Source organism: Leptidea sinapis, chromosome 6, assembly GCF_905404315.1.
Source record: "Leptidea sinapis chromosome 6, ilLepSina1.1, whole genome shotgun sequence".
NCBI classification, from domain to species: domain Eukaryota; kingdom Metazoa; phylum Arthropoda; class Insecta; order Lepidoptera; family Pieridae; genus Leptidea; species Leptidea sinapis.
The window spans coordinates 2,128,314-2,142,848 of NC_066270.1; the positions used below are offsets into that span (position 1 = coordinate 2,128,314).

Consider the following 14,535-nt stretch of genomic DNA (forward strand, 5'->3'; position numbering starts at 1 on the left):
GACATTACAACTGCATTACTGCGGCTGTTGCAATATTGTTCGAAAGTGAAAAGGCTTATTGCGTTATTCATCATATAATAATCTTTATATTTATAACAAATTATTGCCACAGATATAGAAGGTATTCTAAATCATAAACATACTGGCGAGTTTCTAAACTAATTTATCTATATACTAGCTGACCCAGCAAACTTTGTATTGCCGATATTAAAAACGCGATACAAAAGTAACTGTTGATCGTAAATGGGTGCATGTATTTTTTTGATGCTGACTCATAATCAGACAAATTAAAAAAAAATGTCAAAAAAATTAAAAAAGAAATTGGCGTGGACCACCCTTAACATTTAGGGGGATGAAAAATAGATGTTGTCCGATTCTCAGACCTACCCAATATTCACTCAAAATTTTATGAGAATCGGTCAAGCCGTTTCGAAGGAGTTTAACTACAAACACCGCGACATGAGAATTTTATATATTAGATATTATATATAAATGGTCTCTGTTTGAGGCTCAATCTCGCCTAATTCACTGATCGTATCGACATGAAACTACCACCATTCCATGCGAAATTTATCATAGATGGTTCATACTTAAGAACAAACAACTGAAGCGGGCGGGAACGGCTAGTAATATTATATGTGAAATCTGCACCAGAATTTTTTTAACTATCAAATATTATATTTTTCTCAAAAAAGATTTGTATAATTAATATTTATCTCTGTGTTATCTATTTAAATATCTATTGTAGTTTAATGTCTACTTACGGCCGTTTCCAATTTATGTACTATCTACAGATAGAGATAAATTACTACCTTCTACTGTCAGTAATTAGCTGTCAATAATCTAAAGCTGTCCCAATATACCCGATAAGTCATTCTTATCGCCTTATATTGGGACGCGTGAATTGAAATTTCCATACAAACTTCTATCGCTGGTAAGCTATACGTCGTCCCATTGACAGACAGCGTGTACGGGTAAGTTGAGTTACCGTCGATAAGTTTATTGGGACAGAAAAGTCAACGATAGTTTCGATTACTTAGACTTTGCTCAGACTTTTTTTTACGTAACTTGACTTTGCATTGGGCTGTCTTAGCTTAAAGTCAGCATAAAGTTACATATTATGAAAATTTATTGAATTAGGCGTTACTTTGCGGAAATCCATAATTATACAAATGATTTAGGTTTTCTTTAGTGTTAATTCCGCCAATGTTTGTTACATTGATACGTGTTGTCGAATTGTTTTAAAAACAAATATTGGCGGAATTAACACTAAAGAAAACTTAAATCATTTGTATATTTACATAATATGTTAAGTCTGAGCAAAGTCTAAATACGCTCTATAGATTTCAGCCGTTGTGTTCACCTCCCTTTATATGCTTTATATTAACTAGGTAGTAATTTGCATATCTAAAATATTTGTTATGTTTTTAAAGTGATAACCCTCACTTCTAGGATCAATACACAAATAAATTTTTTTGAACGATGCGGGATAACACGATTAGATTTGCAAGAGCGACATCTCAAGTCAATTTCCTATTATGCAAATATTGGGGTTGAGCGGGTTATCAACTGTAAAGTAGATCCTGTAGTTGAAGCCAAAACCTGAGAGTTTCAAAAAAAGCATACAAGATTTTATGACGATACGTCACTCGAACGGTTAGCTCTCTAGTTGGCAGAGCACTCGCACGGAACGCGAGGTGGTGGGTTCGAGTCCCGCATCGTTCATAAAATTTTATTTGTGTATTATTTGCATATGTTTTGCATCAACCAATTCAGCTCGAGCCTTCAGCTAGCGCATTATCTGTCTGAGGTGTCAAGGAGGTTGCTTGCACCACACTGGTGTGACTGTGATGCTCTCGGCGCGGTTTAATCTTGGGCAGCGCGGGGGCGCGGGGGTCGCGGGGCGGGGGCGCGGAAGGAATGCGTCGTTTTCGCATCGGGAGAAACGAATGCGTCGCGGGTACACAATGGCGGCGTGACGAGATCCGGTTCACGGGCGGGGGGCGGGGGACGGGTGCTCTAATCGATAGCCGGCGAGCGACGGCCGACTACGACTGCGGCGCATAGGTGACAGCACGGCCGCAATCTAATTACCGGCTGCAGAGGTCGAGTGCAGCGCGGAGACCAAGGGCCGCCTCACCATGTCGCAACGTCACCAGATCATTTTATACAAGACGTGCACAAACGAGCGGGTCACGTGGTACCATCACTATTCGCCACCCACACCAAGGAGCGTTGCCGGCGTTTTAAATGGTAGCACGCGTTTTTCTTGTAAGTGCCCCTGTTTAATGGTCCTGCAAATACCGCACAGACAGAGATCCATCTCAAGCAACATCTCATGTTATTGTTACGCCTACATTTTGGACGGTTTAACATTAGTCTTTCAAAATACACCTCAATGCCACAATTACTCTCCAATCATGTTACCTTATTACAAAATGGTGGTACAATTCAATGCACAGCCAAGGGCACAGCAACATTTTATATACTTTACTCAAGTAAAGTAACTAATCGGTTGTCGTAATTCTTTCAGGAGACAGCTTTGACGCATAAGCTTGCCACAGATTGCATAGTACTTATGGACTCGCCACGCATTACGAGGTACGAGACTGTTGTTCAAAACATTGCCATTAAAGTATTCACATACAGAACAGTCGAGTCATTCTAAATCGAAGCTGTTGTACAAATAAACACATCTTATTAGTAATATGTTATTCCACTGGGGAGTCGCACAGCAAATCCACGCTAGACGATTCACGGCCCACGGCCGCATGACGCGGACTAATAGCCTGATCGGATTTGAACTGCCGAACCATCGGACGTGGTCGGTGCAGACCATATTCGATGATTTGTCGCATTGTCCATTGCACAAATTTATTATTATTACCAGATTTGATGGTTCGACGGCTGTCCAGACTGTGCCGAGTACGACGCCGGACCAATTGGTGCGATCTGGATCTATTTTTCAATAACAAAAAATTAAGATAAGAGGACCGTCCCGCTCGTTATATCCATCTGACCGTCCGTGCCGTCTAAACGGCACCAGCCACTAACTCTCTACTCTTACTCACGGGTTACGAACTGTCGCCCGGCGGTGGCGAGGGGTGGTCGCAGTATTGTCGTGGTACTAGGCTGAAGACGTCGCCGTTTTGCGCCCGTGTTCATGAGAACGAGGCTAGGCAAGTCAATACATTACTGCAAAGACGGTTGCCGTGTCACAACCGTGTTTATAGTGGAAAAGCACGGGCGGCACACGGTCACGGCACGGTTGCCATGCCGTGTGAAAGCTTTCATTGTAGCTCATACATATCTACTTAATACCGTACGGTCACCGTGAAGTTATGCACGTGAAAAAGCACTTCGGCGCACCGTTAATGGATCCACCGGACTGTCCCGCGTACCGTCCGATGGAAGCACCTTATAATCTGGTGTTCGGCCTAAGCAATACTAATGCATCCAAATGTTTTGAGTTTTCTTTAGTGTTAATTCCGCCAATATTTGTCTTCAAACAATTCGACACGAAACTCCAGAGATTGGCAAGTCAACGTCTCCTGAGGATGCCTCGTATACAGGCGAAACACGTTCATTACGGATTTCCGCAAAGTAACGCCTACTTCAACAAAAAATACTAATGTACTTGGTCTGGCCTTAAATAATGTTACAATTAAAAATAAACAAAATATTACATTTGAATTTGGAATCTCTTTTTTTATTTATGATGAGAATTTTTTTACAATTGAGGAACATTTAAAAAATAATTACCGTATTTATGCTCAAAGCTCGTATTAGGAAGCATCCCAATTAGTCGACAGAGTGCAACGTGGGCGCTATTCGACTTCAGTGATGGTTTGGTGGGGTATTAGCTATGAAGGAGTGACTGAGCCAACCGTTCGAGTGACGTAAAGTTGATAAATCTTAATGTCTTTGTTCAACTCCCACAACCTGAGATTTGAACAAAGAAGACCGTTCGAGTCCCGCATCGTTCATAAATTTTGTTTTTAAATTTTATTTGTGTAATTAATCCCAGAAGTGAATTAGTAGTTATCATTTTAAAAAATAACATATCGTCCTATCATATTTGTAAAACATTCGCTACAATTAACATAATTCCAAATAGTACACTGAAAACGAGGTGTCAGATTTTTGTTTATACATTGATGAATTTGAGAGTATTTTTTACCAAACAGATCGTTGTGACCGGTTTTTAGAGTAATCAAACTCTACAGCCCATAGGTTCTCAACGTGGGCGATAACGCCTCCTTGTGGGTGTTTGAGACTTTCGGGGGGGCAGTAGAAGACCCAGACAAAATTAGAGGGCATTGAGATGGCGTAGATGGGGCGTGGGTAGATTAAAAAATATAGTCTAAAAAGGCAAAAAAATACACGAAAATACTCTAGAAAAAAATATATTCTAAAAGTGTGCAAAATAAGGTTGAGAAACTATGCTACAGCCTAACACAGCAATTATTAACATTGCATAGATACGGGATATATATTATTACGAATTACGTGTTAATTTGGAATGTTCTAGAACAACCGATTAGAACACAACGACATTGAGTTTAATTGTCTCGATACTATTATAGGTAAGTTGAGATAAGAATAGCGGAAAATATTTTCGGTGAGGCATTGAATAAATTAATGTTAATTTTATGTTTGTAAAGAGATGGCTGCCAGAATTGGAAAGACAACATTGGTAGAACGCTCCCTACTAGAATACGACGAAGAGAGGCACAGTTCAATTGTGTGCACTCACTAGAAAATAATGCGATCCTGTAGGTACGGAACTGAACTTACAGATCATTTTTGAATGCTCAATCAAAAATTACAAGTCGGTAAAATCTACTGTAATATGTCAATACATCGAGGGTTGCCAGGGTCTGATTGGATTGGAGGGATTTCGAATACTAAAAGTAGTTTTTTACTTAAGCTTTAATATTTCATAAAATACCTTGAATGAGTAATGTAGGCAAATTAGTTTTTACCATAGATATACCTAATAGTATGTTTGTAAAATATTACAAGTAAAGTGAATTAGAAAAATGATATTTTCTTACCGACCGAATTGATAGTAACCGTCGAGTTGTTCTCGGAAATGAAATGCTGTTGTCTCTGGCAACCCTATACATTCCACGGATGGCTTGGTGGAACCGAAGCCTAGGATCCAGAAGTTATATGTTGTTTAACAAATAAAGTGAAAAAATGCGACTAAGCAGACAATGTCGTAGGAGTCGTCGCACAACGACCAAACAGACAAAGTTGAATAGAGAGACAAATCTATCAATATAAGTGTCAAGTGTGGCTACTCTCCATGTCCGACGTACCCACCCGTCACCACTGCAGCTGCCGAAGCAAGATCCATGTAACTGGGTCGAATCTCTGCTAACGGTTTGCCTTTACTATCGAGTTGAAAAGGTAACAATCGTTTAGCACCCTAGGAGCTTAACAATAATTTTTTTTTTCGCAACATGACAATTCATACAATGAGCGGGCACAATGGCTTGTCTGGCGACAATTTTTACAATATTGCGACGATACTCCGTTCTTCATTTCATAAACTTTTCGTTACATATTTAGTGTCATTTTATGATTTTGAATTAGCGTTAGTTATTGCGAAAATTATACTGTCGAACCCCGCTGAAGGCCTACAACCGTGTACCGCTGAGGGCTGAGGCGACATTCACAAAACGTCTTTAATAAAATACAGCGCTTCAGAAGGACATGGTCGACTCACTGGCGACGAAGAAGCACTGAAGCCAAATGACTATTAGTACCGATGTTGGCTGCGTTTTGATGGTAAAACTCATTTGTGTGTGTATTGTGTATTTTTACCAATTAAAATATGTAATGTTGTGACTTGAAAATATAAACCTCTTGTCAAAATAAATCCCATGAACTGACGTCGCCTCAACAAGTCGTACAGCAAAGTTTCAAACTTATAGAAAATAACGGACGAGCTTCAGATGTCACATAAGACCCGATTACCTGACATTTGATCATGTATAAAACTGTATAAACTACTGAACCGATCGCAATAATACTTATACCATAAGATGCACCGTGGTTCGGAGATCTTTTTAGTGAAGTAATTGTAATTTTAAAAGTTATTTGTGGAGATTACTTATCCGGCACCTATATTTTACATTTACGCGGCGTACTTAATCTAAAACAACGTATGCTGGGTCAGCACTTATAAGTACACAAGCTAGACAATTTTACAACGATAATAATCTTCATTTCATAAACTTTTTATTACATATTTAAAGGTGATGATTTCGATGTAGTCGAATACAAATAATACTAAAACAATAATAACTGCGTCGCAAGCGCCTAATTAATACAAATTTATTCCACTGAGTACTGATAATAATAAAACATTTGCGGCATTAAATCTATTTTAGATTGCTGTGCGATTTTTTATTAATAGTTAAAATAAATAACTTATAATATACTAGGTACATTATTTATATTGTATATGCGTAAGGTCGATTTAACATACAAGGTAATGAAGGAGAAAGAGTATGTGTAGCGGACCGACTGAAAGTTTTTAGGGTTCCGCAAAAAACAGTACCCTTATGGATTAGTTATGCCTTTTTTCCGAAACTATACTGTTGAAACTTGGTAAATAGATGTATTCTGTGAACCACATTAATATTTCTACACAAAAATAAAAAAAAAACAATAAATTATGGGGTTATCTACGGATAGGTCTTCAAAAATGATATTGAGGTTTATAATATAATTTTTTTCTAAACTGAATAGTTTACGCGAGAGACAATCAACTTAAATATATAAAAAAAAATATTTAATAAACATAAGAACTTCAATATTATGTTACTTGCTGCTACGGGCTCCGACTCGCACTTGGCCGCTTTTTGTAAGTGGGTCAAATATTGCGACTTATAGCAGAACGACAACACTACAGATGTGGGGTCCCTATGAATTTTTACCGCGTATATATACCGGGAGTACAGAGATGTTATTCAGGTTGGTACCAACAGCCAAATTCCACAACCGGATATGACGTTCCACCGGCATCGTGTTACGTCTGGCATTCTACCGCCGGTTCGCGTGAATTTTTTTGCCTGGCACAGCCACTTTGTTCAGGGATCTTAAGCTTTACGTGGACTACCATGTTTAAGACCGGCGACGCATGTCTTGACCTCTGGTTTTTCACTTCCTATTACGTGCGCCTCTTGGCCGCTTGCCCCCTCATATATAATAAAAAGCAATTGTGTGTTTTTTATGAAACCACGACGTAAGTGAAACTTTTTCTCCCAAAATAGCATATTAATAATATGAGCAAAATAATCGAAAGAAAAAAACAAATTAATACTTATATCATTATGCTTTACCTTTTCCAGGTGTGGGGGTTCGAACCCATGCTCCCCCACCGGAAACCCAAGCTCAAATCTGGCTTAGGGTGAGATCTATAGAGCGTAGTAAGTGTGATAAAATGCAAACTTCACTTTTGCATTGGGCTGTCTAACTAAGCTCAAATGTCAGCAAAATTTCCTCTGTCAAATGACTATTAAAATTAAATCAAAGATTATGCTAATCTTATACTCAGCTAAGTTTTATGTAAGTAAATTCTGAGCAAAGTCTAGGTACGCTATATAGATCTCAGCCTTAGACTACACGGCCAACCTGACTTGAAAGCAGAAGTTGACATTAATTATTCACGGCTGGCTGTAATGCAACATCCGATAGATGGAGGGAAAAATTTCGGGGCGATATATTAAGTATCTTCTAGTACTAATATTGAAATATATAAACTTGTAAATCGCCCATTGTGATGTAGAAATAAGGCTAGCTACTGCTTCCGTATCAACTGAAATGACAATAGATTGGTTGTGTAAAGGAAATAATGCTCATATTAATGGGATATACATTTTTTACGCATAGCAATGGAATCGGCAAGAAGAAATTTTTTTAACAGTCTCCTTAGAAATTCCGAGCGAAATTTTAAATAAAATAAACTTTCACGCATAATAAAAGATTAATCTCAAGAATTATATAGTGCCAAATTCGTAAGTAATTCGAATATTATAAATGCAGAATATGGTTTTTTCGTAGTTTTGAGATTTCTTAAAATCTACGGGTCTGAATTATATTTAAAATCTAAGTTTGGTCACACACACACAAATGCATAGGGACAACAATCTGCAAACGTCGAGACCTGATGAAAACTTGATTTTCGAAAAACCAGGTTAAACCAATTAGTTCCCAATTTTTGAAAATATTCAAGCGAGAAGTTATAAAATCTCACATGTGTAATCTAAGCAAATTTTCATCATATTTGATCAAGACCATATTAACAGTAGCTAAAGAGAAAGGCTATTGTAGTATCTGTGCTTACCTATCGCTGGGTCTAAAACTGCTTGTGCCGCCTGTTCCTCGCCTATAGGCGTCTTAAGGCATATTTTCTTGAGTTTCATTGCGACCGGTGAATCTTCTGACTGGGCCACTGTAAAACACGAATCAATTTAAATTTAAATTATTAGGTTAATAAATATATTTAAAGCTAAGATAAATAACTTGTCAGGTCAGGAGTACAGGGTAGCTACCTTACGGGAAGGAGAAGAAGTATGAAGTGACTATACTGATGCCAAACATTTTCGAGAGCCTGCGAGTTCTGACTCTATAATATATTATACTAGCTGACCCGGCAAACGTTGTTTTGCCATATAAATTATTTTTAGTGTTCGACCGTTGTTTCTCAGACTTACTTTTTAAAGCCGACAACCACGACCACGAAAAAGCCATTTCATTTTTCGAGTTAATATAATAAAACATAAAGCACTCATACAAAATGTGGCTTTCTATAGGTAAGAAAAAATTTAAATTCGTTTCAGAAGATCCAGAGATTATTAATAGCTTGCAGATTGCAGATTTCTTTTCTACTTACTTCACACTTCTTTTACATTGTGGATAATTCACACAATATTTTTATAAATTATAGCCTATGTGTTATTCTGGTGTGTAAGCTATATTATTGTAAAGTTTCGTTAAAATCCATTCAGCAGTTTTTGCGTAAAAGAAGTACAAACATACATCCAGACATACAAACTTTCACATTTATAATATTAGTAGGATGAGTTGCACTTGACACTTGCGGTCTTTACGGGAGACGTAGTGGCATAACACTGATGTGTTGATGTTAATATAGTTAAAAAAACTCGTGTCTCTGGACGCCGATGTTTGTAAAATGGATAATACTCTAGAACATAGTTTCTCAACCTTATTTTGCTCACCCCCCACTTTTAAGAATATGTTTTTTTCTAGAATATTTTCGTGTATTTTTTTGCCTATTTAGACTATATTTTTTAATCTACCCACGCCCCATCTGCGCCATGTCAATGCCCCCTAATTTTCTCTGGATCTTCTACTGCCCCCCGAAAGTCTCAAACGCCCACAAGGGGGTGTTATCGCCCACGTTGAGAACCTATGCGCTAGAATTAACTGGTTGAAATGGTTCTCCTATTAAGGATTTAAGCTGTTGGTTATTTAATTTGTAAATAAAAACCCGTATTTTCATTAATCATGCAACTTCAACATTGAATATTACCTATTATGTAGATACGTAAACGTTAACCGGTAAGTTTTTTTTTCGGTTTCAAGTTTTGGAGCCACTTAATTGCCTTGGTTATTATTGATAGCGTCACTTTTTTTAGAAAATATTTTTAGTTTGAAGATAATGAAACTCAAATGTTGGAAATTTGGTAGCCCTTAAGAAAGAAGTTAGGGGGCTTTTAGGAGAAAGGTAATTTTGATTTAGTTATGAATGTGAAAATTCAGTTGTATTTCCACGCGTTTTTTCTTTACTTAAGAAAAACAACAGTGTTTAATTAATTTTCAAAGTTTGATATACAAAATTCATTTCAAATTCGCATAGCATGTCAAATCAAATGTTTTTTTTTTTATTTATTATAATCACGAAAAGAACACAAAAAAAAGTGTACCAAGAATTTTATGTACAGTTTTATATACCAAGAATACTACGGTTGCATTCTAGATACATAAAAGTGAGTAGCGTATGGGAGTGTTTGTAACCTTGGCACCTAAACGTCCCTGGACACTAGTCACGGTGCAGGTCAGAACGCTCGATGAAAGCGAGTCAACCGCAGGACTGTTGGCGGCAACATTCACGACCGATCGACTTTTATCTCGGAAAATTTTACAATTGTTAAATATAATAGGTTCAAAATATGAGAAATAAGGATACATACTAATTATTCAAATTCAAAACACTTTATTCATGTAGGTCACGGAAATGACACTTATGAATGTCAAAAAAATAATTAAAATATTGTTTCATATTGAATATACCGCTACTTCGTAAAGGGTTGAGCTAATGAGAAGAAGTAGCAAGAAACTCATTGCCACTCTTTTAAGTCAAGATGTACATTTTAATTGTTTTACAAATCATTTCAATTGCAATATATGCAAAGTGACGGAACAAAAATACTCAAATGTCAAAAACTGAAAGGCTTACACGAGTAAGTCAAAAAAAGAAAAAAAAAGTAAATTTATACTTATAAACACAAGAGTTATTGAGTATAGTAGATGCATCAATCCACACATACCGTAAATAAATAGAGGCATTATGTGAGCATTTCATAAAATAAAATATATAATAACTTTCCGGTAACAAGACCATCCAGCCACCACGAGTAGCACCCGTTCACGAGCAATAAAATGGCTATTCGTGACTGTTTCGAAATCCAGAAAAGGTTCTTAAAAAATCTTACTTATTACAATAATAGGACAAGGACGAGTGTACGAGTCACCCGTATATAAGTTATTCCTCTGGTCACCACCACAGGACAGCAGAGAATAAAGGCAAAAAAAGAAACTAATTTTATCAAAATTTATAATTTTTAATGATAATTAAATCACCTTCATCTGAAAAATTTATTACAACTGAATCTTATTTCCTATATTTATAATTATAACGTATAAAAAACAACATAATGAATATAAATATAAAAAATAAATTCCGCCGGTGGTTAGGGCGACAGACTGAGGAGCTTCTGCACGATGCGTGCCGTCCTCAGTTCCCAAAATACCTTCTGTATGTGAGAGCCTCTTGAGATAATGGTCGAGCCTCTGCTATAAGACCGTTTACGGAAACGACTATACGGACAATTATTGTTGAATCAACATCCCACAGTGTAGTGTAACCTCATGTGCTAGGTCTAGATATTGTGACAATCTCAGCTTTCACGAGGTTATCATCATCAGGCTCCAATGATAGTTCGGTCCCAGTAAAGCTTGGCACGGCTGTTTTCCAGAACTGGCTCCAGAGTATACGTGCAAAAGTGAAGATAATTTCACATGATTATCGCCATCATCAGCCGAAAGACGTCCACTGCTGGACAAAGGCCTCCCCCAAAGATTTCCACGACGATCGGTCCTGCACTGCCATCATCCAACGATTCAACGTATTCTGGCGAACTTGAACAGATCGTCGGTCCATCTTGTGGAGGGCCTATTAACACTGCGTCTTCCGGTAATTTAGCGTATCCCGTAGCAATTTCAAACAATGAAAATATAGGAAATAATGCTGTTTTGTGTATCTGTGGCATAAAGTTTAAAAACTGTTAATAAGGTCAACTAGAGAAATCGAAATTCAAATGTCACAGTATTCGAAAGAAAGTTCATAATATTATTATTATTTTAATAAATTTTTAATTCTGATTGTTATAGAAAGAAATCCGTGAATTTGAAATTTACGGAAAGATATACTATCATTATTTAATAGTATCAAGTTAGGTATTTTTGGTCGTCGGAGATTGGCGATTGGTTAATTATTAGCTTTGGGTTAATACAAATAGTTTAATAATGTAAATATAGTTTAATAAAGGTATCGGAGTCAGCCTGTGCCTCTTCTTCTTTCGATTCGAAGTACATAATACTATTTTAGACTCGTTAACGGGAATTCTGAAACAGATAACTTGTGATCAACGTAGTAACGATTAGAGGGCTTTGGACATTTTTAAGTACCGAAAATAACATTATTGTTATACATTTATGAAGTAAGCATTTAATAATAGTTATTAATGCAACTGTTTTATAATAAGGAGTATTAAATACGAATGTGGGTTTATAAAAGTATCACATGAGTGTTTTAATATCTAATTATCAACAGTTACATACAAGATTTTTACTGCACCCATAATACGAATCCTCTATAAAAGGTTCTGAAAGAGTTAGTTTACTGCTAACATTAAAAAAGCCAGTCCTAGTAACCACAATATCCACAATGGAGTGTGTTATTATGAAAACGGACGCTATAATGTTGTACTGAATTCATTACAACACTCGTTTGGATGATGTAATGGTTATTAGGACATTGGTCACGATGACGACCTTTATAGTCGAATGGTTTGTGACCCTGACTACTAAGCTACAGGTCCCGGGTTCGGATCCCGGTAGGTGCAATCATTTATATGATGAATATAGATTTTTTTCCGAATCATGGATATTTATATGTATTTACGTATGTTTAAGAGTTTGTAAGTATATTGTATTAAATATATCGTTGTCCTGTACCCATAGAACAGGCTATGCCTAGTTTGGTGCAAGATAATTTGTGTAAAAGTGTGTCAATATTATTGGGTTTCTTAATGTTGGCAATTAGCTAACTGTTTTAAAATCTTTTATAGAGGACTTACTAGGCTCCGTAAAATTGCTAAATCTTTTAAAGTGGATTGTGTTATATTTTACAATAAACTCCCAAATGATATTAAAATATTACCTATTAAAAAATTTAAATGTATCGTAAAAAATAAATTAACATCTAAGGCCTATTATAATGTGAAAGATTATTTGAATGAGTTGGAAGTAATGTTCTAAATTTTGTTAATGAATATTGTTATACTCATTTGAATGCTATAGTAACTTTTGTACTTCATCCTGACTTGCAGTAAATCCCTACTAATATTATAAATGTGCTTTACGCCTAAACCACCGAAATGATTTGGATAAAATTTAGTATAGAGATAGACTAGAGCTTGGAAAAGGACATGGACTATCTTTTATTGCAAAAAAATAGATGAAATTTGAAGGGTTGAAATAGGGGATGGCAGTTTGTATGGATTCGTCATTATCGAAGATAAAACCATGAAACTTTATATTAAGGCACTTGATAAGAAATAATTTATAAAAATTTTTCGAGCATTTTTGAAACTTTCACCAACAATGGGATGAAATAGGAGATTAAAGTTCTTACTAACAAAAACTCTCCTATTTGAAAAGTATCCTTTAGGAAATAAAAAATGCCCAAAGTATTCTTAGTAACTATTCAACGAGGACGAAGTCGCGGGTGAAAGCTAGTAACCTATAAAGTTTAACAGTGAATACAGATTTGTTAGACTTTGACTTCAAATCAAATCAAAATATTTTATTGCAAGTCACATTTTACAGTAGGATGGTTGGTACATTAATGGGTAGACAATATGTGACGCTCTGCAAGGGCAAAGCAACTTTTATACATTCTTATACTATATTGTAACTAATTCTCACACTTGTAATTAAAAAATTCGGGTAAATCGTAGAAGCATTTTGAAACTAAAAAAAATTTAAGATGTCTTTTAAATAGAGAAGGCCTCTCTTTATTTTTAATATCGTGGTGAGGGCTCGATGACACTAATGACATACTTAAAGCATGGGTGTGGATAAAACATTTTGTGCGGCCCTGCTGAAGATAGTACACGTCGTATCGTCGGGACAGCGGGTGCGTTGTATTGTGTGGCGGCGTGACGACGGATGTCGCTAGTGTATCATTGCCGCGTAGGTACCGGCCAGGTGCAAGCAAGCCCTGCACGCTGCACAGCGCCTCTACCTCCCTCCCCCCCCCTGCCCCCTCTGCCTCCCCGCGTACCCGCGCCGCGGAACCACCGCCATCTTAACAAATCGATAGGATATGACACTTCTCAACACCGCCGCGGCCGCGGTACACACCATCGAAACGCTGCTTACTAGTTTAGGGCGCCAGCCCACTAACCTCGAAACTTGTATGATTACCCACTTATTCATAATGGTCGGCTAAGTTTAAACAGCCGCTTAGGAGTGTTTTTTTCTCGTTCTGACTTAGGTCAATAGAAGAAGACAGAGTGAGAATTAGCAATGCTTTAAGTTAGCAGACTATTATGAATAAGAGCGTTATTATGTACAAATACAAAAGATATAAAATAAAAATAAACTTATAAGATTAATAAACAAGCAAACAACAGTAAGACTGAAACATTTCTACTATATACGTACTCAGCATGTTTGCTGGTTTGAAAACATTTTGGTGACGTCACCATTAATATTTAGATATAAAATAGAGCAAAACTTTTTAAAGGTAGGAATCTAAAATTAACGTGGAATAAAAACTAAATCTTATAAACATAAGGTGACCTAATTTAAATTTAATTTCTGTTAGTGTATCGATCTGATATTATAATGAACGATGCGCAATTAATGAGTTATAACGTTTCTACTCGTATAATTGCGACATTATCTAAATGAACACACGGGTAGAGCTAT

At 36.6% G+C, this 14,535-nt stretch overlaps 1 protein-coding gene across 1 annotated transcript in view; it reads right to left on the reverse strand.

The window, feature by feature from the left end:
- The window catches only part of LOC126964856 (metastasis-associated protein MTA3), a 107,201-nt gene that overhangs the window by 41,443 nt on the left and 51,223 nt on the right, over positions 1–14,535 (reverse strand). Inside the window, exon 3 of the mRNA XM_050808175.1 lies at positions 8,360–8,467. Coding sequence (XP_050664132.1) covers positions 8,360–8,467 — 108 coding nt within the window. The remainder of the gene's footprint in view (positions 1–8,359; positions 8,468–14,535) is intronic.